At 42.2% G+C, this 27639-nt stretch overlaps 1 protein-coding gene across 4 annotated transcripts; it reads left to right on the top strand.

Moving 5' to 3' along the window:
• MAP3K8 (mitogen-activated protein kinase kinase kinase 8) lies at window positions 1–27639 on the top strand. Of its 4 annotated transcripts, none has more exons than XM_080687949.1 (9): window positions 1–964; window positions 2870–3114; window positions 6635–6993; window positions 13021–13188; window positions 15763–16024; window positions 18609–18715; window positions 23702–23854; window positions 25360–25606; window positions 26518–27639. In XM_080687949.1, the coding sequence occupies exons 3-9, from the start codon at window positions 6658–6660 to the stop codon at window positions 26646–26648; spliced, it is 1404 nt and encodes a 467-aa protein (XP_080544075.1). In that variant the 5' UTR covers window positions 1–964; window positions 2870–3114; window positions 6635–6657; the 3' UTR covers window positions 26649–27639. The 4 variants fall into 4 exon arrangements, with proteins under 4 accessions (XP_080544075.1, XP_080544078.1, XP_080544077.1 ...); XM_080687951.1 differs by having other exon boundaries at window positions 269–581; window positions 26518–27638; XM_080687952.1 differs by lacking the exon at window positions 2870–3114 and having other exon boundaries at window positions 212–581; window positions 26518–27638.

The raw sequence follows: 27639 nt of genomic DNA, 5'->3' as shown, positions 1-27639 counted from the left end.
GACCCGTGGCGCTTTATAACTCCGCCATTGGGGCGCCCTCTACATCAGGTCCCAGGGAAAACTCAGGTATCTCAGGCCCTGGACTACGGTCCGGGACCCCGGGTGGCCTGTGGATCCCTACTCCAGCTCTCCTGGCTCAACCCACTCCAAGCAACGCTCGCTCCTCCCACATCGGGACTTCAGCTCCGCCCGGGTCCCCGAGGGCAAAAAAGGGGGGGTGGGGGGGTGGAAAGGGCGGAATTTCCCAGCGCGGGGGCTCTGGCTTCCCCACAATTCTTTCTGTTTACGGAGAGAAAGGGGAAATGGAAAGGGCGGGGAGGCGGTGGCTAGCACACGCTGCGCCGCCACCGGGCCGGGTCAGGCGCCGTGAGTCCGGGGCCATTGAGGACGGCCTGGGCTCGTTTGTCCGCTCCGGTCTCGACGACGCACCTCGCTCAGGAGCCGGTCGCCCAGGCTCCAGCCTCTGCCACCGCTGGACCTCGGGGCCCCAGCGCACCCGGCTCCGGTCACCCGCTGCGCCCCGAGCCGTCGGGGGGCCGTAACTGGAGCGCCCGGCCTGCGGGGGAGAACGGAGGCCGCAGGTAACTTAGTGTTCGGGGGCTCGGGAATGTCTTTCTGGTCAAAGCCCTCCGGGATACCCCAGCGGTTCACATCCTGAAAGGGAGGGTGTCCCCAGCGGGGTTGCAGACTCCCGGGCTCGGGGAGGTGAGGGCGTGCGGGCCGCCCCCAAGGTTGCGCTTTCGTACTTGCGCCGGTCGCGGCTGCAGCCGGCACCGCTGGAAAGCACCTTGCGCAAGGGTCTCACGCGGGCGACTCGCTGCTCCGCCCCCTTCCTCCTCCTTCCCGGATCCCTAGCTCGCGAGCCTCGCCGGGCCGGGCAGTGCGCGGGGACGCTGAGACCGTGTCACTGCCTCCCACCGCTGCTTATGCCTCCCGACAGCTGCACTCTTCCTGCCCAGACCTGGTGAGTGCACCTCAGAGGCTGAGGGGCCCCGTTGCCATCGCCAAAGTGACGGGCGCTTTTATATTTACAAACCCTTTAAAAGCTCCTTTAGTCTTGAGGAAAGGGAGTGGGGGTGGGGGTTGGCGGAGCAGAGAGCAGTTTGAAGAGCTGAAACTTAATTTCATGCTTATAACACGGTAAAGAAAGGGTATAGCAGAACACGAATGCCAGGCTTTTGGTCTAAGAATATTAGGAAGGAAAAAGTTATCTCACAGATGTTTCCCGGTGGTAATGCGATCCCAGGACCCCGAAATTCTTCTAGTTCTGTGCGGAGAACAATGCTTAGAAGGCAGCACGGCTTGCACAGAGTTTATCCCAAAAGTTGATAGGGAAGGCCACAGCTGTCTTTAAATGAAACATTACAATGTCTGTTTCACTTTTGGAAAAGCATACTGTACATTGATCCAGAATAAAAGGCGACTCCAGATAAGAACAGGGAAAGAAACACAAATACAGCTGCTTTACATGTCTGTGGCCTAAATCTCAGGTATTTGCCAAGGAGAATATAATCTGATTCCACCAGATGCCCCCAACTCTAATGGCTTGTATGTATGCAACAGTTCTGGCAGATGCCCTTCAGGACTCTAAGGAAAATTGGATGGTTGAGGCATTAGAGATTTTGAAACAGAGTGGCTGTGCTTCTATATAGCTAAACCGCGTCATTCTGTGGCTTTTCAAAAAAAAAAAAAAATATATATATATGTATATACACACAAACACCTCCTGAATGCCAATGTGCTAGTTTGGCAGAGAAATCTTTTAAATGGGAAGCAACGCAGGTCTGATCATCTTTTGTTAGGCAGACGTGATGCCCATAAACTTAGCCATTTTCATTCACACTTGTGAGGAAACCCTCAACTATGCAAGTAGCCATGACATTAATGTTTAAAAATAGGATTTCCTTTTGGCCTTATGGATGATTTCTGAAATAATTTGAAGCAAATAATTTTGTCTGTATTTGTTCATCTTTCCATTTCTAAACGTGGCATAGTCATCTACTTTGTTAAGAAGTAGGAATTTTATGAGGATTTTTATTGTAAACTGTGTGGGGAAGGGTCTTGATTGCTAAAGTGGAATACCTTCACAATCTACACCTTTTCTACATAGTACTGATCATGAATAACTTGGAAATCATTAGCATATTGTCTGCTTAATTTAGGCTTGAAAGTGCTGAGGCTCTTTGCAGGGGTATTTCATGGGCGGACTGGTCATTGGGGTTGCTTGGGGAGCACTGGTTTGTGTGAGAGGAGGAATTATGCCTGGCTCTGAAAACAGTCTCAGTCTTACACTCCTCCATCTCCTCTGCCCTCTTACCCTGCTTCCCTCCACCCTCCTCCCTCCTGTTCTGCTCTGCCTCCACCATGAAGTTTAAGGGTGTATGTATTTAACCTCTGCCTTAGGTTTTACATATAAATACTGAGACTTTCTGCAGGATTTAAAAACCATAACCTGTCTTTCCTCTTTGGATCTGCTGACTGGCTAGTAAACTGTATAGACCTTTTCCTCTCTTTCTTGAGTCATATTATTATTGAGAACTTTATTTTCTCTCAAGTCAGCCATTTGATAAGTAAGTCCAGCAGCCTTGGAACTTTCCAGCCAGTGGGGTCCTAAGTCAGGCTATTTTTGTCTTAACTTCTGTTTTTCAGTAAATTCTACAAGTAGAAACTGCAACTAAATGGCTCGATGAAACCTAAGGCCAATGTTCCTCCCTTAACCTTAGAAATTCCTTTCAGAACTCAACAGACTCCAAGCTTGTACAAGATCTCTCTGAGAGGAAGCTTCCTTTGCTTTCTGGATGTAACTGTGGTGATAACCATTAAAGCATTTCATAGGTTTCTGCCTTTTTTTCTTTGTCTTTTGTTTTAGATATAATCTTTACAACCTTACTGTGAAGAAGCTGGGGACTAGGTAGCCACATCCCATTTGCTGATAAGAAAGGAGGCCTAATGCAATATCTGCAGAGCCAGGTGGCTGACTCAGTCCTTTTATGCACACAATAGCACTTACAAATGATACAGCTTTTTTACTGTGCACCCGACTTTGCACCAAGCACCTTGCACCAAGCACCGTGTGCACATGAGCTCCTTTAATCCTCACAGCCATCTTATGAGGTAGGTGCTGTTATGATTCCATTTAACAAATGGGGGAGTTGAGATACAGAGAGGCTAAATAGCCCAAGATCATGTAGACAATAAAAGAAGGGCCAATATTTGATACCAAGCAGTGTGAGTCTAGATAGAATGTCAGACTGCAGGATGCTGCTTTCTTTCTTGAGGCATAATTTGTTGGTAGTAGTGAGAATGGCACCAGGTGTTAGACTGATGGGGACCTTGGTTCAGCAACCTCAGTACTTGAGTTCTGGCTAGGAAAGAATTCAGAACCAGGTCTCAAACTGTAAGAGAAATTTTACTTAGGAAGTCAGAGGTAGAAGAAGTGGGCTCTAGAAACAAGTTACAGAGACAAAAGAAAGGCCATTGGACCTTAGATAGAGAGGCAAAGAAAAAATACGCCTGAGTCGGTGGAAGCTGGGGAGGCGAGGGAAAAGGCCCAAGGAGAGCTCCCTGCATCCTCCATCTTAAGGGCTTTTAAGGGTGGAGATTTTAGGGGAGGTCCCAGGGGAAGATTCAATATAATAGTCACCAGCTTTCCAGGTGTGTCCTTTCAGGGTATTGGTCGCCACTGATTGGTCAGCATCAGGGCAAGGGATTTTTAGTCAACCATGGTGTCACTTGTCTGGTTTTGCTGCTTTTGGGGGCCTGGAGCTAAAACACAACTGAGGTCTAGATTGTATTTGATGCTGGTCAGAACCTCATTGTCCTAGGGCAGTGGTTGGCAAACTTATTAGTCAACAGAGCCAAATATCAACAGTACAATGATGGAAATTTCTTTTGAGAGCCAAATTTTTTAAATTTAAACTTCTTCTAATGCCACTTCTTCAAAATAGACTCACCCAGGCCGTGGTATTTTGTGGAAGAGCCACACTCAAGGGGCCAAAGAGCCGCATGTGGCTCGCAAGCCGCAGTTTGCCGACCACGGTCCTAGGGGCTTAATGCATAAGGGCTGTTCTCCAGCTCCCTTGTTTCTTTTCCCTCTAAGGGCATCTAACCTGCAGGACTAGCAACATGCAGGGGAGGAAAGGTCAGGGCAGGGTCCAAACCACATGACCATCAATATGGAAGATCAGGGGGTCTAAACCTCATGACCAGTGATATGCTAGGGGAAGCAAGGTTACTCTGGGGACCAAGTCCTTGTTTTCCCAGTTTTGCCCATTGCTAGGCAAATGAGGCTCTCCACTCTGGTGACCCTCTGTATCGTCCTTGCTCTGAACTTGTCTGTCTAACTGCCTATCACAAATTCATATATCAGAAAATGAATGCGAAGTAAGTTAATGACAATGCAAAATTGTGTGGTTCTTTTATTTTTTATTAAAGTTATTGGGGTGACATCCTAATATATAAAAAGCCAAGGGCCATCACGCCCGAAACAACCGGACAGACAACTGAACACAGGCTGTGTGGGGTGACAAGGCTGGCAGGGGGGTTAGTGAGGGACAACCAAACGACTGAACAGCAGGCTGCATGGGGCGGCCAGGCCGGCAGGGGGGGGCAGTTGGGGGCGACCAGGTCGGTGGGGGGGGTGGCAGTTAGGGGCAACCAGGCCGGAAGAGGGGGGCAGTTGGGGGCGACCAGACTGGCGGGGGGGCAGTTGGGGGTGACCAGGTCGGCGGGGGGGGGCAGTAAGGGGCAACCAGGTCGGTGGGGGGGGGCAGTTGGGGGCGACCAGGCCAGCAGAGGGGGGCAGTTGGGGGTGACCAGGCTGGCAGGGAGGTGACAGTTGGGGGCAACCAGGCTGGCAGGGGGGCAGTTAGGGGTGATCAGGCAGGCAGGTAGGAGAGCAGTTAGGAGCCAGCAGACCTGGATTGTGAGAGGGATGTCCGACTGCCAGTTAAGGCCCGATCTCGGGGACATCCCCCGAGGAGTCCCGGATTGGAGAGGGTGCAGGCTGGGCTGAGGGGGCCCCTCCCCCCCTGCATAAATTTTGTGCACCTGGCCTCTAGTTAGTTAATAAAATTATATGGGTTTCAAGTATGCAATTCTAAAATACATCATCTGTATATTTCGTGGTCTTTTCTGAAATGAAATTCACTGAGTGGCCAAGTAGCTGGGTGGTGAGTTGCCTGTGGAACATTTCCTGGCATCTTCTACTGGAGCTCCAGGTTAATGGAAGTCTGGCCATTTTGTACTGAGTGTAGAATGTGTTAAAGGCTTGTGCTCTTCAGAGAGAGAGAGAGAGGCTGTGCTTTCAGGAACACAGTAGTTTAAGTAGACATACAGACCTCCAAATTCTCTTAATTCTCTTAAACATTTTTATCTTTAATTCTTTGGAATAGAATTAAAATCCTGAGCATTATTGATTTTCCTTTTTCTCATTTGCAGATTCCCAGGTGTAGCACCTGATTTGTATATAAGAAATGAAATACAGTAGTGGCTAATATAGTTAGTTGGCCTTATTCAGGTCTTGCTTATAATCAATTTGGCTTTCCTGGCCTCTTTGTAAGATCACAACTTCTAGAGGGCCATTAATCTAGATGTTAAATTAACCTTCTTAGAACCTTGTGATGTCTGCTTTGTACTATTCAAAAATTCTGGTCTCTAAGCCAGTCAGTGAAAGATAAATACCACATGATCTCACTCATTTGTGGAATATAAAGAACATTATAAACTGATGAACAAAAATAGATACAGAGGCAAAAAAGCATGGAACCAGACTGTCAAACTACAGCGGGAAGGCTGGGGAGGATTGAGGAGGTTAAAAGATCAAATGAAGGACTTGTATTCATGCATATAAGCATAACCAATGGACGCAAGACACTGGGCGGGGTGGGGGGGGGATGAGGGCATGTGTGTGTGTGGGGAGAAATAGGGGAGGCCTGAGGGAGGTCAATGGGGAAAAAAAGGAAATTCTGGTCTCTAGAAAGGACAGCTGAAAAAAAAGAAACGAGGACAGCTGATTCACAGATTAAAGAATCTTCTTCCCCTTTCTCATACTCTTTGCTGACGGAAGGAAGATTTGAGGCTTGTCCCACGTCTGAATGAGCCGTTTAAGTGATTTGCATTAGAATTATCCCTGAAACTTGACCTACTATCATCAATTTGCTTAAATTTAAATCCATTTTACATGCTTCTGGCTTCAGGGCCTGAATTTTATTTGGTAAAGTAGTTCTTTTTCTTTAAGGGCACCTGATGCATAAATGCCACAGAGACCATGCTGGGAAGATTGCCCCCATGGGGGAGTAGCTGGGTTGGAAACTGTAAAAAGCCAGGAGCCTTAATTCCCAGGATTCCTGAGCTGCTCTTATTCCTGTTTATGTTTAGTGAAAGTTTGTATTCAGTGGCTATGGCTGATGTCACTAACTCAGTAAGTGAATAAGGAATAAGCTGTTTGGATCTCAGGTTTCCCCTCTGCAAGTGAGCAAGCTGGACTAAAGGTTATCTAAGGTCCCTTTCTTTGTCCACTTAAATTCACACCTATAGACACAGAGCCTTCATTTTTGAAACAGGGATATAGAAGCCCATTGATTTCAAATGCTAATACAAATATAGTAAACACAGTATTTGTTTTCTTTTGTAGACTCTCTGAAAAGCACAACAGTAATGGAGTACATGAGCACTGGAAGTGACAATAAAGAAGAAATTGATTTATTAATTAAACATTTGAATGTCTCTGATGTAATAGACATTATGGAAAATCTTTACGCAAGTGAAGAGCCAGCGGTTTACAAACCCAGTCTAATGACCATGTGTCAAGACAGCAATCAAAACGAGGAAAATTCAGAGTCCCTGCTGCTCAGTGGCCAAGATGTGCCTTGGTTGTCATCAGTCAGATATGGAACTGTGGAGGATTTGCTTGCTTTTGCAAACCATATATCCAATACCGCAAAGCGTTTTTATGGACACCGACGACAAGAATCGGGAATTTTATTAAATATGGTATGTTTTTTTCCTGATCAGTTGAGTGCTGCAGCTTTGTTTAATGGAGAGTGGCATTTGAATTTGGGTTAGACTGGCTGCCAGGTATGATTTTTAAAAAATGTAGTATCTGTAAGAATCTTCATGTTGAAGGTGCAAAAAGAATCTTCATTAAAAGTTCCACTTAAACAATTTTTAGTAGTAGTTCTACAAAAAGAGAATGAAGAAGAGTGTCTTTTAATTTAACAATTCATTAAAAAGCTCCTTCATCATTTAGGCAGAAGAGAAAGGTTTAATGAGAATCCTTTTTCTGAGAGGGAAATAAAAACTTTGTCTTTAATATTTTTGAAAGCTGAATTTTTTGCTCTTGTCACATATGGAATTTTCACAATATCAGTACTGGCTAAATTCAATTTTTGCAGAAATGTATTCTGTAGGCAGTAAATAGCTATCTACAGATTCACTCTCTTTAATTGGTAAAGTATGGATGACAAATGATGTATTTGCTTGTCATTCCAAGTATGCAAATAATCCAAAATATTGTGACAACACTTTGTTGACACAAGAATAGATCAGGTGATGTGTTTAGGTGTGCCTGGGATTCTCTCAGTTTCTTAATATGTCAAAGGTGAATGTGGGTGCTGGCTAAAGGTGATCTAATTTTTAAAAAAAAAAATAATTTACAAAGGAGTAGGGGGTAACTTGCAAACATGCTTATTGATGAAAGTGACTCCCTTGCCTTTGGTGCATCTAAATGGCAAAATGGCTAATGTGAGGAGACGGTCAGTGCTGAACAGTAGAGTCTGGACAAATTACTTAAATTATTTTGTTTTTATTGCATACTGCATTCATTCAATTTAAAACAACACAGTGACTTGGGTCAGCTATATAGTGAATTGTTTTGTTAGAAGCCAGTTGTGTTCATCTGTAGCTCAATTTGGAGGAAGATTACATTTTGCATAGTTGTGTGACTTACTTTGTATTTAATAGTTGACAAAGTACTTTACCTTGAGAATATTACTTTTGCTAATCATTGAACTAGAAGCAATACCCGATTTTCTTAGCTTAAATATAGCTGGAGAACTCTGGTTCAAAATTATGTATAAGTCTATAATGACAAATGTAATTGTTTATGCATTTCTTTTTTTTTTTTTTTTTACATATTTGTGTGTCAAAATAGACATTTTAAAGGAAAACATGCAGAATAAACAAATTACTCTTGCTTGTAAATCTGTAGAGACTTAGGTACATTTCCCCTGGTCCATCAGACTGGTGAGAGACAGGACATAGACCTTCATAGGGAATGTACAGAAGGGAATTCAGGAAAATTATGAGGAGTTTAAACAAAAGCTAATGCAGAAAAGGAGAAGTTAAGACATTTAAAGGAAGTGAAAATTTTAGATCAACTAAGGGTAAGAGTAAAATGTCATTTCCTACCATCGAGCCTATAACTGTAAATGAACAAATATATATTTAGAGAAAGTTTAAGACTAGGACATATCAGAAGACAGGGATCTTGAAAACTTTAAAAAGATTTTTTGTTTCAAAAATGATCAAGACTATAAAATATGAAGCAAGAAGACTTAAAAACAAAACAGAATAATAGGAAAAACTTAAAATCCACAGGAATTGACTGTACCTCACTCGTCAATGGCTTTGGGGCTGTGGTTGACATTCCTGTCACTGACCTTAAGGATCAGATAAATCCTGGTGACTGATATAACCTATCAAAACTCTGTGTTTCATGAATAATTGCATAGAAATCATGACTTTCCATTCCTGATCATAGCTAGTTTGAGTGAGATGCTATAGAAGGTAAGGTTTGCTTTTAGCACCTCTTCATCCTCACATCATGGTCTCCTTGGAACCATCCTGTGGTCAAAACCGTTTTCTTTTCACCCTAATACTCTGTCAAAACTTTTTTCTTTTGGTCTTCATTTGCTGGTCTGTCTCTCTGCTTTACAAAACGACGGCTAATTATCTACCAAACAGATTGGTTCCATGGTAAGATCTATTTATAAGTATATCTCTCCATGGACCAAATGCTTTCATTCAAGTGAATGCTAGATATAGCTGGAATATCCACAGTGTATTAGGTGCTTTTCTAGATGCTAGAGATACAGTAGTGAACTGTGCTTTTTGGTAGCTTACTGCCTGGTGATTATAAGAGGCAAGTAAACAGGCAGTTATAATGCAGCTACATCATGATTGCTGTGGGGATGGTCAGGCAGAATACCTCACACAGCCATGAGATGGGGTAGGTCGGCCAGGAGATTGTCAGAGATGCTTTCAAGGAGACTTGATGCCCAAGTTATTGAGTTAGAGTCAGCCAGATGAAGGGGATGGGGAGCTGAGAGTGTTCCAGATGAAGAGAATAGAATGTGCAAAGGCCCGGAGACATAGAGACATGGTGTCTTCCAGGCACTCAACCACCACAATGCCTGTAGAGTTAATCAGTTAATGAGGGTGGAGGAACAGGAATTACAAAAATATCCTGAAGCACAGGCATGTTAAATGGTGGTTTGCAGGTGTGTGTTCTTTTCCTAAACATATTTCATAAAGATTTCACCAACTTCCAGCAGGACCAGGGAAGAAACTTTAGCAGACTATCATAGGGGTTGCTTTGTGTAAGAGTGCCACAAGTTATTTATAAACTTTATAATCTAGACCAATTCATAATAACCTGATCTGGGATGAAGAACCTAAAATGGTTTTCAAATATTTGACTCTGGTGATGGGGTGCTGAAGGGCCCAGATGTGGGTGTGAGATTCTGCATGCTGTTCCTCAGGGTTAATCATGGGATCCCAGCTTCTCAGGGATGGAAAAACCTTAAAGTTACTGAGTTAAATCCTCCTCTGTCTGAAGCTTGGATCACCCCCCCATTCATCATCTCCAATAATTGCTGGAGGATTTTGGTCTATGCTTGATAATCTCCTGTGATGAAGAGTTCAAGATGTAGTGGGGCATTTAATTTCCTATTTGGCCAATTCTTATTGTAAGACAGTCCTTCCTTCAATAAAACTAAAATGCATCTCTGACTCTTCTTAGTCCTATTTGTATTATTTGGCCATCAAAAGGTAAATGTGATGAGTAGTGGTGAAGACTGCAGGCTCATTAATTAAAGTTCTTGCATATGTATTTCAGCTCTGAAATGGATTAGTTATATGACCTTGGACTAGTTATCACACCCCATCTGTGCCTCAGTTTACTCATTTGTAAAATGGGTAACATGACAGCACTTGCTCTAGAGGATTGTTGGTAGAACAAATGATGAAGGCACGGGACCTGTTTACACATAGTGAGTGTTGAAAGAACACAAGCCATTTTGGTATTTGTTCTATATAAGTGTTATTTTCCTTCCTTGTGACTATCCTGTCAATATTTTAAAAATTGCATGTTCCCCACATCTTCTCTCCTCTTTCACAAACACGTCTCATTGCGTCTTCTACTTCTCATGTATTTTAGTGTCAGCTTCCGTCATCATCTGGACAGCGCCCTCTGAGGTCAAGCCTGTGCTGTGCCTGTCTTGTAGCCCAGAACACGAACATGGCGGGCCATTTGTGGTGTGGCCAGCCAGTTGTGCCTCTGTTCTAGAGAATATGCTCTTAATATAGCCCAAGGTCGCATCCATTTCATAGCAGCCACATCACACAGGTCCTTCAGGGAATTTATTTTCACTGAAGTACCTAAGGATTTTTCTGAAGTGTTGTTCCTGGCCCAGTGTTATCTGGTATCTATGACAATGATCTGGAGCTTATAATGTCTGCACTTGAAGAAGGCTTTGATCATTTGAAGAATTGGCAGAGATAAGCAGCACAAAGATCCACAAGATTATTTGGTAGAGCCCCCTAGGAAGAAGGGGTGAAAAACATCTCAAACCCAAATAGGGAAGGTCTAGGGCCAGGGGAAAAACCAGGGACTGTGCAAAACTGCAAAGGGGTCAGCACTTGCCTATCACCCTGTGCATCAGAGGTGGCCATGGAGAACTTGAGGGACATTCAGAAGGGATCCCTGGAATGTGGGAGATTGTGACATGGAGGTGAAGGTACTTGCAGGATTTGATCCAAAGAGGGTAAGGTGTGCTCAGTGACATGTAAACATAGGCTTTAATAACTGGGTTTTGATCATGGCTCAGCTTTAATTATAGCTTCCTGGAAGATAAAAGGCTCCTATCCAAAGACTAGGAGTGGTGGCTTTAGAGGCAGACAGACCCAAGTTTGAATCCTGACTCTGTCACTAACTAGTGAGTTACTTAACCTCTGAAGCCAGTTTTCTCATCTGTAAAATGGAGATAAAAATAGTACTTACTGCATAGGACTGTTGTGAGACTTTGATGAGGTAATGTTAAAGTACTAAGCACAGTGCCTGGTTGATAATTAGCACTCAATATATGGCTGCTATTATTATTTTTTGTCCTCTTAGATAGAATAAGAGACACTGGGTCAAATTGTATTAAAACAAATTTTGGTTAAACAAAAGTAAAGCTTTCATGAAAGTGAATTAAACACTGAAGTGGATGACTGAGAGGCTACAGTGTAAATATTTAATGGCAAGAAAGGCAGTATTCAAGTACTGTTGAATGCAGTGAGCATGGTTCTGTGTAAATGTGGAAGGGGACTAGATTCATCACGTTCTTTGCTGTAAAAAGAGACCCCCAGTAACTTGAGGTGACACACTTCTTGAAAGGAGGTCATATTTCAAACAAGCCAAGCCTGTGGTCTGTCCTTAGTCATTTTCCCTCTAGAGCTCTGCACAGAATCCTGCACAGAGGACATGCTCAGTAAATATTTAATTTTTCAATTTACTGACTTCACATTTCTAAATGTTAGAGTTCTGTTTCATTCCCTGACTAATAGTGAGCACATCTGCGTGTGGACTGTGCGGCTAAGCTTGGCAATAGTGGAGACTGAGTGAATAACCCTTACGGTTACTAGAACCATTCCCTGAGCGGAGGCCTGTGAGGAGCCCCCTGTGTCTGCACATGAATCAGGTGTCCATTCTTTCCTCCTGTGGTCTGCAGTTCCCCCTTTGCTTCATCTGTACTTGAAATAACTTGATGTTGCCTTGATGGTTTCATAACTCCCAAATTCATAATCTGAAGTCATATTATTACTAATTATACTTACAAGAAAAACTTGTATTTTTGAGACACTTTATCTCTTGAAAGAACACTTTAACCATGTTTTAGGCCTGTACTCCAGGTCATAGCTCCTGTGGACTGCCTTATTAATTTATTTTGATTTTAATTATTTCTCTTTTTAATTGTTTACTCTTTCAAAATCAAGATAGACTTTATATGCAGTAAAACACACAGGTCTTAAATGTACAGTTTGATGAGTTTTGATAATTGCACACACTTGTAACCCACACCACTGTCAGACTATATCCCTTAATTTTTGAGTGGACTGGTTTCAAAATCTCTTGTCACAAACTCTTGGAGGTTAGGGATCATCTATCTCTTGCACAGCAGCCTCCTCAGCCCCAAATACTGTGCACTCAGTAAATATTAAATGAGTAAGTAGATGAGAAATAATTCCGCCCTTACTTTATTTAGGTAGCACTGTCAACTCATAGCTCTGGCATAACACATTGTTTTCCAGAATCCTCCATGATCATCAGTTTATTTCCACACTCTCTCTCTATGCATCATGTCTGAGTAATAGCTATGTGGACTAACAGGTTAGTACATTTTAATTGGGAGCAAGTCAACTTGCTAGCACAGTTTATATTTATGCAATCTTTATTTTCAGCCTCTTGGACACAGTAGTCATGCTCCCTTAGATAAATTATTTTTAAAGTTCTATTTGGCAATGAATGACTCCCGAGTAGATGGAAATCTGATCAGGTCTGACCAGGGATGGATGTGTTTCTGTTACATGCTTTCTCTGTCTTGGCTGAAACTCTAAATATAGTCTGTACACTGTTATGATCACACACAGTGACAATGCGTGTAGGAATGCAATCTAAAGTAACCAGTTTTTAAAGGGCTGGTCTTAGAAAAGGGTTTTGCTGGAATTCTCACCTTACCACATTTTTATTTATTGTAGGTAATCACTCCCCAAAATGGACGCTATCAAATAGACTCTGATGTTCTCCTCATCCCCTGGAAGCTGACGTACAGGAATATTGGCTCCGATTTCATTCCTCGGGGGGCCTTTGGAAAAGTGTACTTAGCACAAGATATAAAAACTAAAAAAAGAATGGCATGTAAACTGGTATGTTCTTTATAACCAGACAGAGTGAACTGCATTGCATTATTCAAAACTTGTTAGCCTTTGATTGGATCCTGTCTAAGGTTGCCCTGTCCAAAAGCATCTGTGTTTTATGGATTTGCTTGCTCCTGGGGCCGTTCAGCCCCTAAATCTGCCCAAGTACATAGTTGATTTTAATCTAGTTTGCGATGTTAAAAAAAGAAAGTGCTGGCTAATTGAGCACCGGTTTGGATAACGTCATCTCTCTTGTGGTGGGCTGGAGTAGAGGGGTGCTCTCCTGCAGAGCAGATCCTTGTGCTGCTCCTTTAATCCACCCCCTGGGGAGCGGACCAGGGAGGGAAGCAGAAGCTGGGAAAGGCTTCCCAGGACTGCAGATTAAAGGGCTGAACTTAAATAGACCATTCTTGAAAAGATCCCATCTCTTCTTATTAACCAGTTATTGGTGAGGTGCCCCCACTTTGGAAGAGGGTTTGGCAGTATCTACTGAAGCTGAACATGCACAAGCCTGATGGCCCAGTAATTCTACCCCATAGGCATGTGCATGTGGTCACCGAAAACTACGCACTAGAATGTTCATGGCAGCACTATTTGTAATAGTCTCAACCTGGAATGTTTCCAGTTGCTGAAATGTGGTATATTGACACAATGGAATGTTGAATAGCCAAGAAAATAAATGATTTACAATGATAATAATATAGATGAATCTCATCATCATTATATTGTACTAAACCAGCCAGACACATAATATGATCTACAGTATGAGATTCTACTTATATAAAGGCCAAAAAATAGGCTCACCAAATCCATGCTGTTGGAAATGAGGTTAGTGGGCTCCCTTGAGGAGCAGTAACTGGAGGGGTCCAAAGATGTCTCTCACTGCTGGTAGAATTCTGTTTCTTCATCTAGATGTTGGTTATATGGGTGTGTTCAGCTAATAATGCAGAACACACTAGTTTTACACTTTTATGTATGTCTGTTTTATTTTAAAACATTTTAAAGTGCAATAAAATAAACTCACTAAATTCAACAAAAATAAAATAAATAATTGCTGAATATCATCTCAATCTCTGTTATCATAACTAAAAGACTGACAATATGTTGGCTTTATTTGTTCCTTCATAAAGGTTTGGTAGAATATCTGGTATTAGAAGGAGAAAACCAGGTGTCATAATAAGCCACTTGAAGCTTGCAATTAGAGAGGATATATTCATGTTCTTTTAAAAACATCTGGTGACATAAAGATCTTAGAACCAAAATGTCCTGTGTTTCAGTTTCATCATAAAATGCATGGGAAAATAGCTTTGTGGGTTTGCTTTCCTTATTAATACTTATATTTAATTTTTAAGCTATACATTTTTTTCTTAAAAAATAAAAACATATAAGATGATAAACAACCCAAGACAGATTTAGAAGAGGGTAGGCTTAATAAATGAGATCCCTTTTCTTGAGGGAACTACTGTTAAAGGGTTCTTATGTACCCTTCCAGAAAGTCTCTATGGACTTATGCTTGCATAGTTAATTTTTTTTTTCAAATTTTTACAAATGGAGACATAATATATGTACTTCTGTGTCTTGCTTTTTTTCATCTAATACTATATTTTGGAGACATGTCGCATCTATCTGAACTGAGAGATTTACTTCTTTCTTTATTAATGACTTTTGATGCATTGTTAGAGCATGAGCTGTAGAACCAAAGACATATTATTTTATGACATGAAATATTGAAAATATGACCTAAAATCTAAGTGCTATCGAAATTACATCCTATATAATAAAAGGGTAATATGCAAATTGACCCTAATGGCAGAATGACCAGAACAACCACTGGACCAGTCACTGAGGCACAATGACCACCTTTTGGTTCTTTTCCCCGGCCAGCAGGCTCTGATTGCCTGATGGCCACCCGCTGCGGGGGCAGGGCCAGCGAGCAGGCAGGAACAGCTAACATCTCAGTTCCTTTCCCCTGGCCATCAAGCACTGATCACCCGATGGTGAACAGGGAACTGGGGGTGGGTGGTGGTGGGGACAGGGCCAACTGCAGGCAGCTGGGGAAGATGGCCCTGATTGCAGGCCAGGCTTAGGGACCATACCCATGCATGAATTTCGTGCGCTGGGCCTCTAGTATGTAATAGATAAGAAATTATCTCTTTTAATCCAATCATAAATGTTTCTTTAATTGGATTTCTATACTCTAAATGAAAATAATAACATACATTCTTGTGTTTTTTATTTTCTTATTTTGAATTGCTTACCTAAAGCTGATATAATGTAAAGTCAGATCTCAAGTCAACCTTATTTGAACTAAGCAGTACAATTTTATGCAGATTAGGATATCCTTGAGGGCATTGATTCGTCTTCTGATCTGTGGGTTGACCTAAATTACAGTCATCTCTTGGCATCTGAGGGGTATTGGTTCCAGGAAACACCAAAGACACCAAAATCCTCAGATGCTCACATCCCTTAGTTGGACCTCCGTATCCGTGGGTGCAGAACCTGCTGATATGGAGAGCCAACTTTATATATATTTTTCATTGTCCTGGGGTTGTTTAGAATCTTACTGGTATTTTTGTGTTTTAGATCCCAGTAGACCAATTTAAGCCATCTGATGTGGAAATCCAGGCTTGCTTCCGCCATGAGAACATTGCTGAGTTATATGGTGCAGTCCTATGGGGTGAAACTGTCCATCTCTTCATGGAAGCAGGCGAGGGAGGGTCTGTTCTGGAAAAACTGGAGAGCTGTGGACCAATGAGAGAATTTGAAATTATTTGGGTGACAAAGCATGTTCTCAAGGGACTTGATTTTCTACACTCAAAGAAAGTGATTCACCATGATATTAAACGTAAGTTATCCTTGGATATGTACCTTTTCGGCTTCATGAGACTAGTTAGGAGGCAAATGGGCTCTTTCCTTCAATCTCAGGAGTCTTAATGGCAGGGCAGGGCACACAGCTCCCTTGGAGCACCTTGCCCTTTCCACCACTGGGCTTCTGAACACCTTTGAAAATCAAGAGGGGGAACTTTCAATGTCATAAGGAAGGGTGAGTATCCAATTGTGAAAAAGACAAGAGCCACGCTTCTATTAAGTACTGCCTCTGGCTTTTAAAATACTAATTTACTTAAAAACACACACATACAGCCACATCTTATTGAGAAACAAATAGCTTTTAAGTTTTAAACATCAATTTGGCAATTGTTCATTCAATAAGCCTTCAGTGACTGCTTTCTAGGGGTAAGGTGCAGAGGAAATAGCAAGAGAGACCCACTATGGATCCTTAATACCTAATGACAGATAGGAGTAGCAGTACTTTTACTGAGAAAAAAAAAAAAGGGTATTTTACTTATTTTTTTAAGAAAGTGGCTTAATAATAGTATGTTTATATCATAGAATTGGGAATGAAAGCTCTTGAGCATTAATGTGTTTTTTCTAGCTTTATTGAGATATAATTGACATATAGCATTGTGTAAGTTTAATGTAATGATTTGATATATGTATATATTACAAAATGATTACCACAATTAGGCTAGTTATCACATTCATCACCTCACGTAGTTATAATTATTTTTTGGTGGTGAGAACTTTTAAAATCTACCCTTTTAGCAACTTTCCAATTTACAATATGGTGTTGTTAACTATAGTTATGATGTTGTATGTCACATCCCCAGGACTTATTCATCTTATAACTGAAGTTTTATCCTTTGGTCACATTCACTCATTCTGGTAATCACTAGTCTGTTCTGTTTCTATGAGTTTGGTTTTTTAGACTCCACATATAAGTGAGATCACATAATATTTGTCTTTTTCTGTCTGACTTATTTTACTTAGCATAATACTCTCAGAGTCCATCCAGATTGTCACAAATGGCAAGATTTCCTTCTTTTTTATGGCTGAATAATATTCCATCACACACACACACACACACACACACACACACACACACACACACTGTATATCACATTTTCTTTTTTTAAATATATGTTTTTATTGTTGACAGTATTATAGATGTCTCCCATTTCCCACCCTTCACTTCCCCGCTACCCAGCACCTCCCCCTCTCAGGTCTTCAGTACCCTATTATTGTCCGTGTCCATGGTCTATGCATATAAGTATACTAGTGGCCTGGTGCATGAAATTCGTGCATGGGGGAGTGGGGTGTTCCTCAGCCCGGCCTAAACCCTCTCCAATCTGGGACCCCTTGAAGGATGTCCTACTGCTGGTTTACAGGGATCGGGCCTAAACCGGCAGTTGGACATCCCTCTCACAATCCTGGACTGCTGGCTCCAGCCGCTCACCTGCCTGCCTGCCTGCCTGATTGCCCCTAACTACTCTGCCTGCCAGCCTACTTGCCTCCAACTGCCCCCTGCTGCTGGCCTGCTCACCCCCAACTGCCCCCCCTGCTGGCCTGCTCACCCCCACCTCCCCTCCCCATTGGCCTGCTCACCCCCAACTGCTCCCTGCTGGCTTGCTCACTTCAAACTGCACCCTCCTTGCTGTCCTGATCACCTCCAACTGACCCCCACTTACAGCCTGCTCACCTCCAACTGGCCCCCCTGCTGGTCTGCTTACCCGCAACAGCCCCTGCCGTCCCATCCTGGCCTATCACCCCCTGAAAACCAAGATCCCAGCCCCTCCTTTTTTCTTTTTCTTTTTCTTTTTTTCAGCGCCTCCTTGAGTGGAGGCCAGGGCCAGCTGGAAGCAAGTATCTAGGATTTATTTATCTTCTATAATTGAAACTTTGTAGCCTTGAGCAGAGGCCAGGGCCGGTCAGGGCAGGTGGGAAGCTTGGCTTCCTCAATTGCCAGGGCAACCCAAGCCTCCTGCTCAGCTCCAACTCCATGGCTGTTGCCATTTTTGTTGGGATTTATTTATCTTCTATAATTAAAACTTTGTAGCCTTGAGCGGAGGCCAGGGCAGGCGGGAAGCTTGGCTTCCTCCATTGCCAGGGCAACCCACGCCTCCTGCTTGCTCCAGCTCCATGGCCGGCTGCCATCTTGGTTGGGTTAATTTGCATACTCTCTCCTGATTGTCTGGTGGACGTGGCTTGTGGGTGTAGCAGAGTGATGGTTAATTTGTATGTTTCTCTTTTATTAGTGTAGATAAGTTCTTTGTTTTATCTCTCCTTGTCCCTCCACCCCACCCCCACATTTAGTTATGTCAGTCTGTTCCATGCATCCATGCTTCGGGTCTTATTTTGTTTCTATGTCTTCGTTGTTGTACCTTTAACATTATTAGTGGCTGCAATCATTTACGTCCATATGGGCTGAATTCTTGATGGACCTGAAGTGATTTTTACCTACACTCTCAGCCTCCTCTTTTGAATATATTACACCCATTTCAATAGGGAAAACATTTCAATCTATTCTAATTTGGGACTTGTTTTAGATAATGCTTTCATTTTATTTACTAAAAATTTTTCTCTCTTTATAGCTAGCAACATTGTTTTCATGTCCACAAAAGCCGTTTTGGTAGATTTTGGCCTAAGTGTTCAAATGACTGAAGACATCTACTTTCCTAAGGACCTCCGTGGAACAGAGGTATGATTATATTCCCACAAGAATAATTGATATCTTATTAAGAGTAAAAATAAAAAATGTCTATCATTACTATAGAAAGGACAAAGAAGGGGAGAAAAGCCATTGCATTAAATTTTTATCATCATTGGAACATATTTAATGAGTACTTTCTCTGTGCCAAGTACTCATTTTAGCACTTTAAATGAATTATATTTTTTAATCCTCACAACAATTCTATTATTGGTAAACACTATTATTATAGGCAAATATTATTATGATTCCCATTTTACAATAAGGAAACAAGATTGAAGAGATTAAAATCAAGTGCCCAAAGCTTCTCAGCTATGTAAAGATCTGGAACTTGAATCCAGTTTTTTTCTGAGTCTAAAATCTAAGATCTAACCACCGTATAGCTTTTTAATATAACAAATATATATATTCTTAGTTTAACTCATAATATTGATTTGGTTCATTTACAGCCATCATTTTTATGGTCATTGATAATATTTATTAAGAACTGACAACACTTTAGGCCTAACTTTAATCATAGGGATCCTATAATAAACCTTATTTATTATAGCATAAATAAATCTTATTGAAGATATGAACTAGTAATAATACTTATATTTATGAAGAAAAATAAAGCAAAATCAAAACAAAACTTTCTTGAATCTAAATGAGATTCAGAGAAATGCATTCATGGGCTTTCAAATAATATATTAATTTAACATTCACATTGTTAAACTGAATAGTTGATTCATGTAGTGAGTGTCTCCTGAGCATCTGCTGTATGGCAGGCCATTGTAGGTACCAGGGATGAAACATGCGACAAGGTCATTAAGGATCATGCCCTTGGTGATACTTTTTGGTGAAAGAAGCTATGTTAAAATGACCTGAATTATTAACAGATCGAAGAGTTAGTTCACTGTTGCATATGATGGACAAAGAGGGATAAAACTGGGAAGGTGAATGGGTATAGTAGTTGCCTCTCTCACCCATGTCCACTATGGTAGGTGCTTAACTATCAGCCACCCGCCCCATGCCCTTCTCTCTATTGGAAGTGCCCTCAGAAAATGGAGAGAGGGCACTTGGCTGCATCTTTACCTCAAGATTACCAGGTCAGTCTTAGTGTTCAACCAAATAACAACCTGTAGTCTAGCTGGTAGATATATTGATTGCACTGAACTCAGTTGCAATGCCAAAAATAAATATTTATTTCAAAATGTGATTTTGTAAGCCTTTCTTAACTCTCAGAGGAAAGAGTCTCCTGAGTAGCAGAAGAAATCCTTGTTTTTGCTGATATTACTGAAGTTATTCTGGAAAATATTTGAGAGAAAATTCTTGATAGTCATCTTTGAGCAGAATAATATTCAGAGGAGAAAACTGCACACCTTTTTAAATGTTTTAGTCACAGACCTTAAGAATACTTCACCAAAGCACAAAATCTAAGACTTACTACTTAAACATGTTTTTTTGGGGGGGAGAATTTTCAGCATATTTTGCATTAGAAGTTTAGATATGTGACAGTGTACCATTTTTCCTGGAACCAGCTTGAGAAACAAACTATTTATGGTATTTAAGATGGAAAATACCTTTTTCTTCCTGGCAGTGTGATCAAATTGAACATTTTGCAATGTCTAGAGGAAGACATGCCCTTTCTGGGATTTTCTAGCAGAAAAAGAATGTGTGTCTGAGTATGAGATAATAACATATTGTTCACTCCTGAGCAGTATATGGGTTAAGTTATTTTCACCAAATGTAAATTGTTTTTTATGAATTACTAAACTGGCTTTGGTGTTTAGTGTTTATAGTTATAAACTCTCTTCTAATCAACATGCATTTTAATATCTATATGGTACTCAGGAGCGGAAATTTGACAGTGAACAAGGTTGCAATGTCACCAGTGAAACCTTTCAGTAAGCTTGTTTTTAACCTCATACTAAAGACCCAATAAGGGGTAGTGAGTCCAAGTCAACCATGCAAATTTGCTTTTGTTAGAATTTGTTCACTTGGCGACTTCATAGCTGTACATGCTTTTGATTCCTGCAATATATGCAGACAGGCACCCCACCTTGGGTGAAGCGCTCCCTTGATCAGCCTGTCCCTTCTACCTGTACATAGTTCCTCAATGCAGACACTGGTCACCTGTGTTTGATACCTCTCTCTCTCTCCCTCTCAACATTTACATTCAGAACATTATATTGTAACCACATAATATCTATAGGGTTGGGCAAAAGCAGGTTTATAGTTGTGAGTACGTGAAACACAGAGTTTATTCTTGTATTATTATTTATTCATTATAATATTTATTTGTGTTACAACTGTAAACTTACTTTTGCTCACCCCTGTATACAGGGTATATATTCAATTTATTGTTTTTAATTACACGGTGCAGAGAAAGAATAAATAATGAATATAAATAGTTAATTAGAATCACTTATAGCATGGTACTTTAAAAAAAGTTTATTTTCTTCTGATTTGGTGTTTGGTCTTTATGTAAGTTAATATGTAATCATCATATGTGTGGACACACTCCCCCCCACCCCACCCAACACACACACAAATGTCTCTTTCCCTTTGTAATAATTGTGCTGAGAGGTGAGTGCCTTGACCCCTGACATGACATCTAGGTTCCTTTGTGTCAGTGCCCATGGCTGAGGGCATCCCACTCAGAGAGCCTCACCCAGGTCCCACCAAGGTTGTTTCATGTCTTCAGTCAGCCAGCCTGCAGTCTTTGATCACCTTACCCTGCTGCCCTGGCTCTTACAGAACTTGAGGAAGCAGGAGCTCTGAGCCATTGAGCCATGTAGCTCTGAACGATCTACCTGAGGGGTCACAGCCAGGATACCAGGTGGACAGGACACTGCTGTCCCCAAATGTGTAGTCACATGGAGTCTGCAGAGCCCCATTGCACAGCTGCTGTTGGTTCCACCAATAGTACATATTTTACCTAATCCTTCTATTGCAGGGAGGAAGTGGGCATCCCCGATTGACAGTTAATTCTCCCCAATGCATTTATTGTATCACTTTGTGATTATATTTAGTAAGAAAGTCTTTTAGGATCTGTTTTTGCTTCAGGGGAAGTTTGAGAACAAGGAGCTTGGTTGGCCAGTTTGCTGAGAGGGAGGGAGGGAGTGAGGGAAGGATCAAGAGACAGATAGATGATAGATAGATAGATAGATAGATAGATAGATAGATGATAGATGAAAAGCAAGCCAGCCCAGAAATGTGTTGTAGAAAGAAGTTGAGCAGGGTTTGGATGAGGAAACTGGTTAATTTCTCCTGTTTTTGTAAGCCAGTTCTTTACTTCTTTATTCTGAAATGTATTCTGGGAACACTTACCCCTTTCTCAATCTACACTAATAAAAGAGAAACATGCAAATTGACTGTACCTCCACTACGCCCACAAGCCATGCCCACCAGCCAATCAGGAGCGAGTATGCAAATTAATCCAACCAAGATGGCTGTGGCAACAGAGCGAGCAGGAGGCTTGGGTTTCCCCGGCAATGGAGGAAGCCAAGCTTCCCACACATCCTGGCCAGCCCTGGCCTCTACTCAAGGCTACAAAGTTTCAATTATAGAAGATAAATAAATTGCAGATCCCAGGGCCTCCGCTTGGGTCACCGGGGGGCGTGGCTGGCCTGCAAACCACCACAGGCCCCTCGCCCAGGCCACCCCACACCCCAAGGAAACCCTCACCCTCTGGGACACCCTTCAGGGCAAACCAGGTGGCTCCCACTTGTGCACCAGGCCACTATCCTATCTAATAAAAGAGTAATATGTAAATTGACCATCACTCCAACACACAAGATGGTTGCCCCTATGTGGTCAAAGATGGCTGCCCCCATGTGGACACAAGATGGCCACCACAAGATGGCCAGCAGGGGAGGGCAGTTGGGGGAACCCAGGCCTGCAGGGGAGAGCAGTTGGGGAGGACCAGGCCAGCAGGGGAGGGCAGTTAGGGGTGACCAGGCCTGTAGGGGATGGCAGTTAGGGGTGACCAGGCCTGCAGGGGAGGGCAGTTAGGGGCAATCAGGCTGGCAGGGGAGTGGTTAGGGGGTGATCAGGCTGGCAGGCAGAAGCAGTTAGGGGCAATGAGGAAGGCTGGCAGGTGAGCAGTTGGGAGCCAGCAGTCCTGGATTGTGAGAGGGATGTCCGACTGCCCGTTTAGGCCCGATCCTCTTGGGATCGGGCCTAAATGGGCAGTCGGACATCCCTTGAGGGGTCCCAGATTGGAGAGGGCGCAGGCTGTGCTGAGGGACACTCCCCCCCCCCCCCGTGCCCAAATTTCATGCACCAGGCCTCTAGTATTCAAATAACAGACAGTATAAAAATTCCTTAAGAGTTAAATCTTATTAATTAGGATATGCCTGGACCAGCCACAAATCCAGATCATTGGACACCAGTGTTCTTGTTTTCTCTTTTTTAGGTTTAGAAACAAACACTTTTTAGAGAAACTATTTCTAAACCTAGCCCTACTTTCCCAGCAGCAACTCATGAAACCAAATTGAACTTTTACGGTGTTAATAAGGCCTTGAATGTTTGGTCACTGAGCTACATGGGAAGTAGAAATAATAAGTAGCTCATAGAAATGACTAATTAGGATCACATTTAAAACACTGCACTTTTTAAAAGTTCTTTTCTTCCAAGTGATCAGTGTTAATACCATGTGGATTTTACCGACTTTTATTATTTAAATTTTATTACTGCAATTTAGTGACAAACATGAAGTATAGAAGAATATTTGTCGTGTTCATTCAAATATGAAAGGAACTGTTGTTTTAGCAAAAACATGCATCAGTGCTTTGCAGAACTTTGATGAACCAGGTCGCAGGTGGCTGTTACTCTCCATAGCTCATGGGACATGGCAATGGCACTCTCATGAAGGGATGAAGCGTGCAATAGATATGGTAGCAGTGGATGAGCCAGCTTCCAGAACTGGATTAGGGAAATGGAAACCCAGACAAGCGAGGGGAGTCAGACTGATGTCTTCTACTTCTTTTTCAGATTTACATGAGCCCAGAGGTGATCCTGTGCAGGGGACATTCAACCAAAGCTGACATCTATAGCCTGGGGGCCACGCTTATCCACATGCAGACGGGCACCCCACCCTGGGTGAAGCGCTACCCTCGCTCAGCTTATCCGTCCTACCTGTATATAGTAAGTGGGGGGTCAGTGAGGGCTGAGCTGGACTGGTTTCCACCTGTTCAGGAGTGCTGCACTCCTTTCTGAGTGGATGGGAGTGAGCTAGTGACCCAATGAGGAAGCCCCATTCTCACAAAGAAGGCATTGCTATTTTAGTGGGAACTTACTAAAATGTACATTGGGCATTAATTATATGCTATTCTGTTAGACATCCTATATAATAAAGATGTAATATGCAAATGGTCGTTATGCCGTAAAGCGTAACGACCGACTGAGTAACAACCGGATCACGGATCAGCAGGAGGGTGGGGCAGCGAGCTACAAGCGGGCAGCAGAGAGCTACAGGAGGGGGCAGGGCAGCAAGCTATGAGGAGGGGCAGGGGGACGGAGGGAGCTACAGGAGGGTGGTGCAGTGGGCGGAGAGCTACTGGAGGGTGGCAGTGAGCTACTGGCGAGCTACTGGCGCATGGATTCGTGCACAGGGCTACTACTCTCTATATCTATATATAAAGGCTAATATGCAAAGTGTCCCCTAGGGAATTTGACTGGGAGACTGGGAGTTCCATCACTCGCTATGATGTGTGCTGACCACCAGGGGGTGGCGCGGAATGAAGGAAGGCCCCAGACGGCAACTGAAAGGCCCCAATTGGCCCTGATTGCCAGCCAAGCCTAGGGACCCTACCCATGCACTAATTTCGTGCACTGGGCCTCTAGTGTAATAAAAATGCCACTTAGTAGCTTCAAAGTAGCATAAATCTTTGAGCCAAAGCAGTTGTACATGTTCTTTGAACTCTTAAAAAAAAAGGTATTAGATTATAGACCCCCATGCCAGGTTGGCATGTAGTGAAACATGCAACTCCTGTTTTATTGTGGAGAGATTCAGGAGCAGATACCTCCCCATTATGGCATGGTGACCCTTGGACCACTGTTGAGATACACTGAGTGGCCAGATTATTATGATCTCTGAACGCATAATAATCTGGCCACTCAGTGAGTGTGTGTGTGTGTGTGTGTGTGTGTGTGTGTGTGTGTGTGTATATATATATATATATATATATATATATATATATATATATATATGTATGTTAGAGGCCCAGTGCATGAATTCGTGCATGGGTGGGGTCCGGCCAGCCTGGCCAGGGGGAGGGGACATGGGTGGTTGGCCGGCTTGCCTGCTGGTTGAACTCCTGGTCGAGGGGACAATTTGCATATTAGCCTTTTATTATATAGGATATACACTGAGTGGCCAGATTATTATGTGTTCAGAGATCATAATAATCTGGCCACTCAGTGTATAAAGCTGTCACTGTTTGTTCAAACTTAGCTTGTATCTTTGCACTGAACCAAAAGATGGATTAATTTCGTGTCCTTAGGAAATTAAAGGGCAACTTGTTTCAGGGTATGAACTGTTTTGTTGCAGGTAGGAAACCAGTGACTTCCCAGGTCATGTTACTAGAATACTTTTCCTATTGAGGGTATGTTTTCATATATTGATGCTAAGATGGCTGGTTTGTTGATAGATCCACAAACAGGCCCCTCCATTAGAGGATATTGCGGATGACTGCAGTCCCGGCATGAGAGAGCTGATAGAAGCTGCCCTGGAGAGGAACCCCAATCACCGCCCCAGGGCAGCAGACCTACTAAAACATGAGGCCCTGAACCCTCCCAGAGAGGACCAGCCACGCTGTCAGAGCCTGGATTCTGCCCTCTTTGAGCGGAAGAGGCTGCTGAGTAGGAATGAGTTGGAACTTCCTGAGAACATTGCAGGTACAGACACCCTGTTGTGTGCACTGCCTCTGGCTTCCCTCCTTTTTGTCTACATCACACCACTGATGGAACTGATGAAAGCACTTGAAAAAAAATGATTTATTGAGTGCCATAAATTGTTTGAGAAATTTCAGGAAGAATGTTAGCAAAAGCATTTAAAAAATGGCTAATTTACCAGCAAGCTATAACAGGTTTTTAGTGCAAATGTCAGCAATACAGTCATTGAGAAGTGCCTCTAACTTGCTTTCTTGCAACAGAGACTATCATATGCCTTTAAAAGCAAATCAGGCATGATAGTTTTGCTGCTGGTAAAGAGTGGGGTTCTGTTAAATTGAGTTATGGTAAGCTACTCCAGTCCTTGCTTGGAAACATCATGGCACTGCTCTGCCCACATAAAATACTGAATGTGAAGTCAATTTGCCTTTCTCTCTTCCTATGCTTAAAATCTCTTTGTCAGCTATGAATATTTCCCACTTAGGAAAATCAGTTCATATTGCAGGAGCATTGAATATGGGTGGAGAGGGGTTTCTATTTTTGTTATTAAAATCTGTGTCATTTTTACTCTGTTTAGATCCAAACCCAGATGTCAGGCCTGGAATGCTTGTTTGCCTTTCTGCTTCTTGTCTGACTTTTTCCATATTTACAGTGTATCATCTAGGATGTTGGAAAACATGCCAGGAATTCCAGTTAATTTCTTGCTGTATTGACTCTTTCTTGAACTCTTTTGTGTATGAAATCTGATACAAATTAGCCCATGGTGTTCAACTCTGTAGCTCTTTAATAAAACCAGGCCTTGACTGCTACTTCATTAAGTCCAACCTGTTACTTTTTTTTTGTAGAAGGAACAAGTATTTATTATTGAACATGTTTCCTGGTCATTTATTTTAGTTTTTCAATGTTTCCCTTTTCAGATTCTTCATGCACAGGAAGCACTGAAGAATCAGAGATGCTAAAGAGACAACGTTCTCTCTACATAGACCTTGGAGCCCTGGCCGGCTATTTCAACCTTGTCCGGGGTCCACCAACGTTAGAGTATGGCTGATTGTCGTTTACTCTAAATTAATATTCAGCTTTTAACTCCTGGAAGCTAGTTCTGCTGATTTGACACAGGGGCTCGTCTAGTGAGTTGTGCCATTTATTAGCTGGCATTGTGGGCTCCCATGACTGATGAATGTGACTCCACATGGCTCCTGTGTGTTTTATTTGTGGAGCTGCCTGTCCACCAGGTCTAAAAGTTCTCATTTCTCAGGTGGGGTGACTCAAGGGGAGGAATTAAGTGTTCCTAGAAGGATCATATCTGGTGACTGATTTCATTCACTGTGCACTTTGCTCAAAATTTTAAAAATACCAATTACAAGAATAATATATTAGTCTAAAACTACTATTCTTGGTTCTAAATTAAGTCTGGGAACTTCATTTAACTCAGAATAGTTGTTTTGTATATATTAGTGTATATTATATGCCAACTCTTTGGGCTTTTGTCAGTAGATTCTAGTTTAAATTAAAGTCATTATATTTTGGGTGAATAGAGCAACTTGAATATTGTAGCAATAAGCTGAACTAGTGTCTTGCAAATGGCTAACTGATTAGTGAGGAGCCATCTGACAGCAGGCCACTAGTGATGGGTTCTGTTATGTTCCTATGGAAACATTTTGTACTGTACATGCTATGCTTAAAACATTTAAAACATGATGTTTTGAATGTGGATAAAACTGTGTAAACCACATAATTTCTGTACATCCCATCGGATGAGAATGTGACCTTATGAAAACTGGAAACTTGTCAATTCTTACTGATGCTACTTTTGTAACTCTTATGACTCTATTTTCTTTTAAGCATTTGTATATAAAATAGCATACTATGTATGTTTTATATCAAATGCCTTCATGAGTCTTTCATATATACATTTTTAATATTGTAAAATATGTGACTATATCTACCTAAAGTATGTTTTTACATCATGCAAATGAAACCAACACTTTTATCCAGTATGATTGGTCAAATCAACTTAATAAATTCAATATTTTGCCTTA

This window comes from Plecotus auritus (genome assembly GCF_963455305.1).
Source record: "Plecotus auritus genome assembly, chromosome: 1".
NCBI lineage: Eukaryota > Metazoa > Chordata > Mammalia > Chiroptera > Vespertilionidae > Plecotus > Plecotus auritus.
This window is presented reverse-complemented; position numbering and strand designations above follow the sequence as displayed.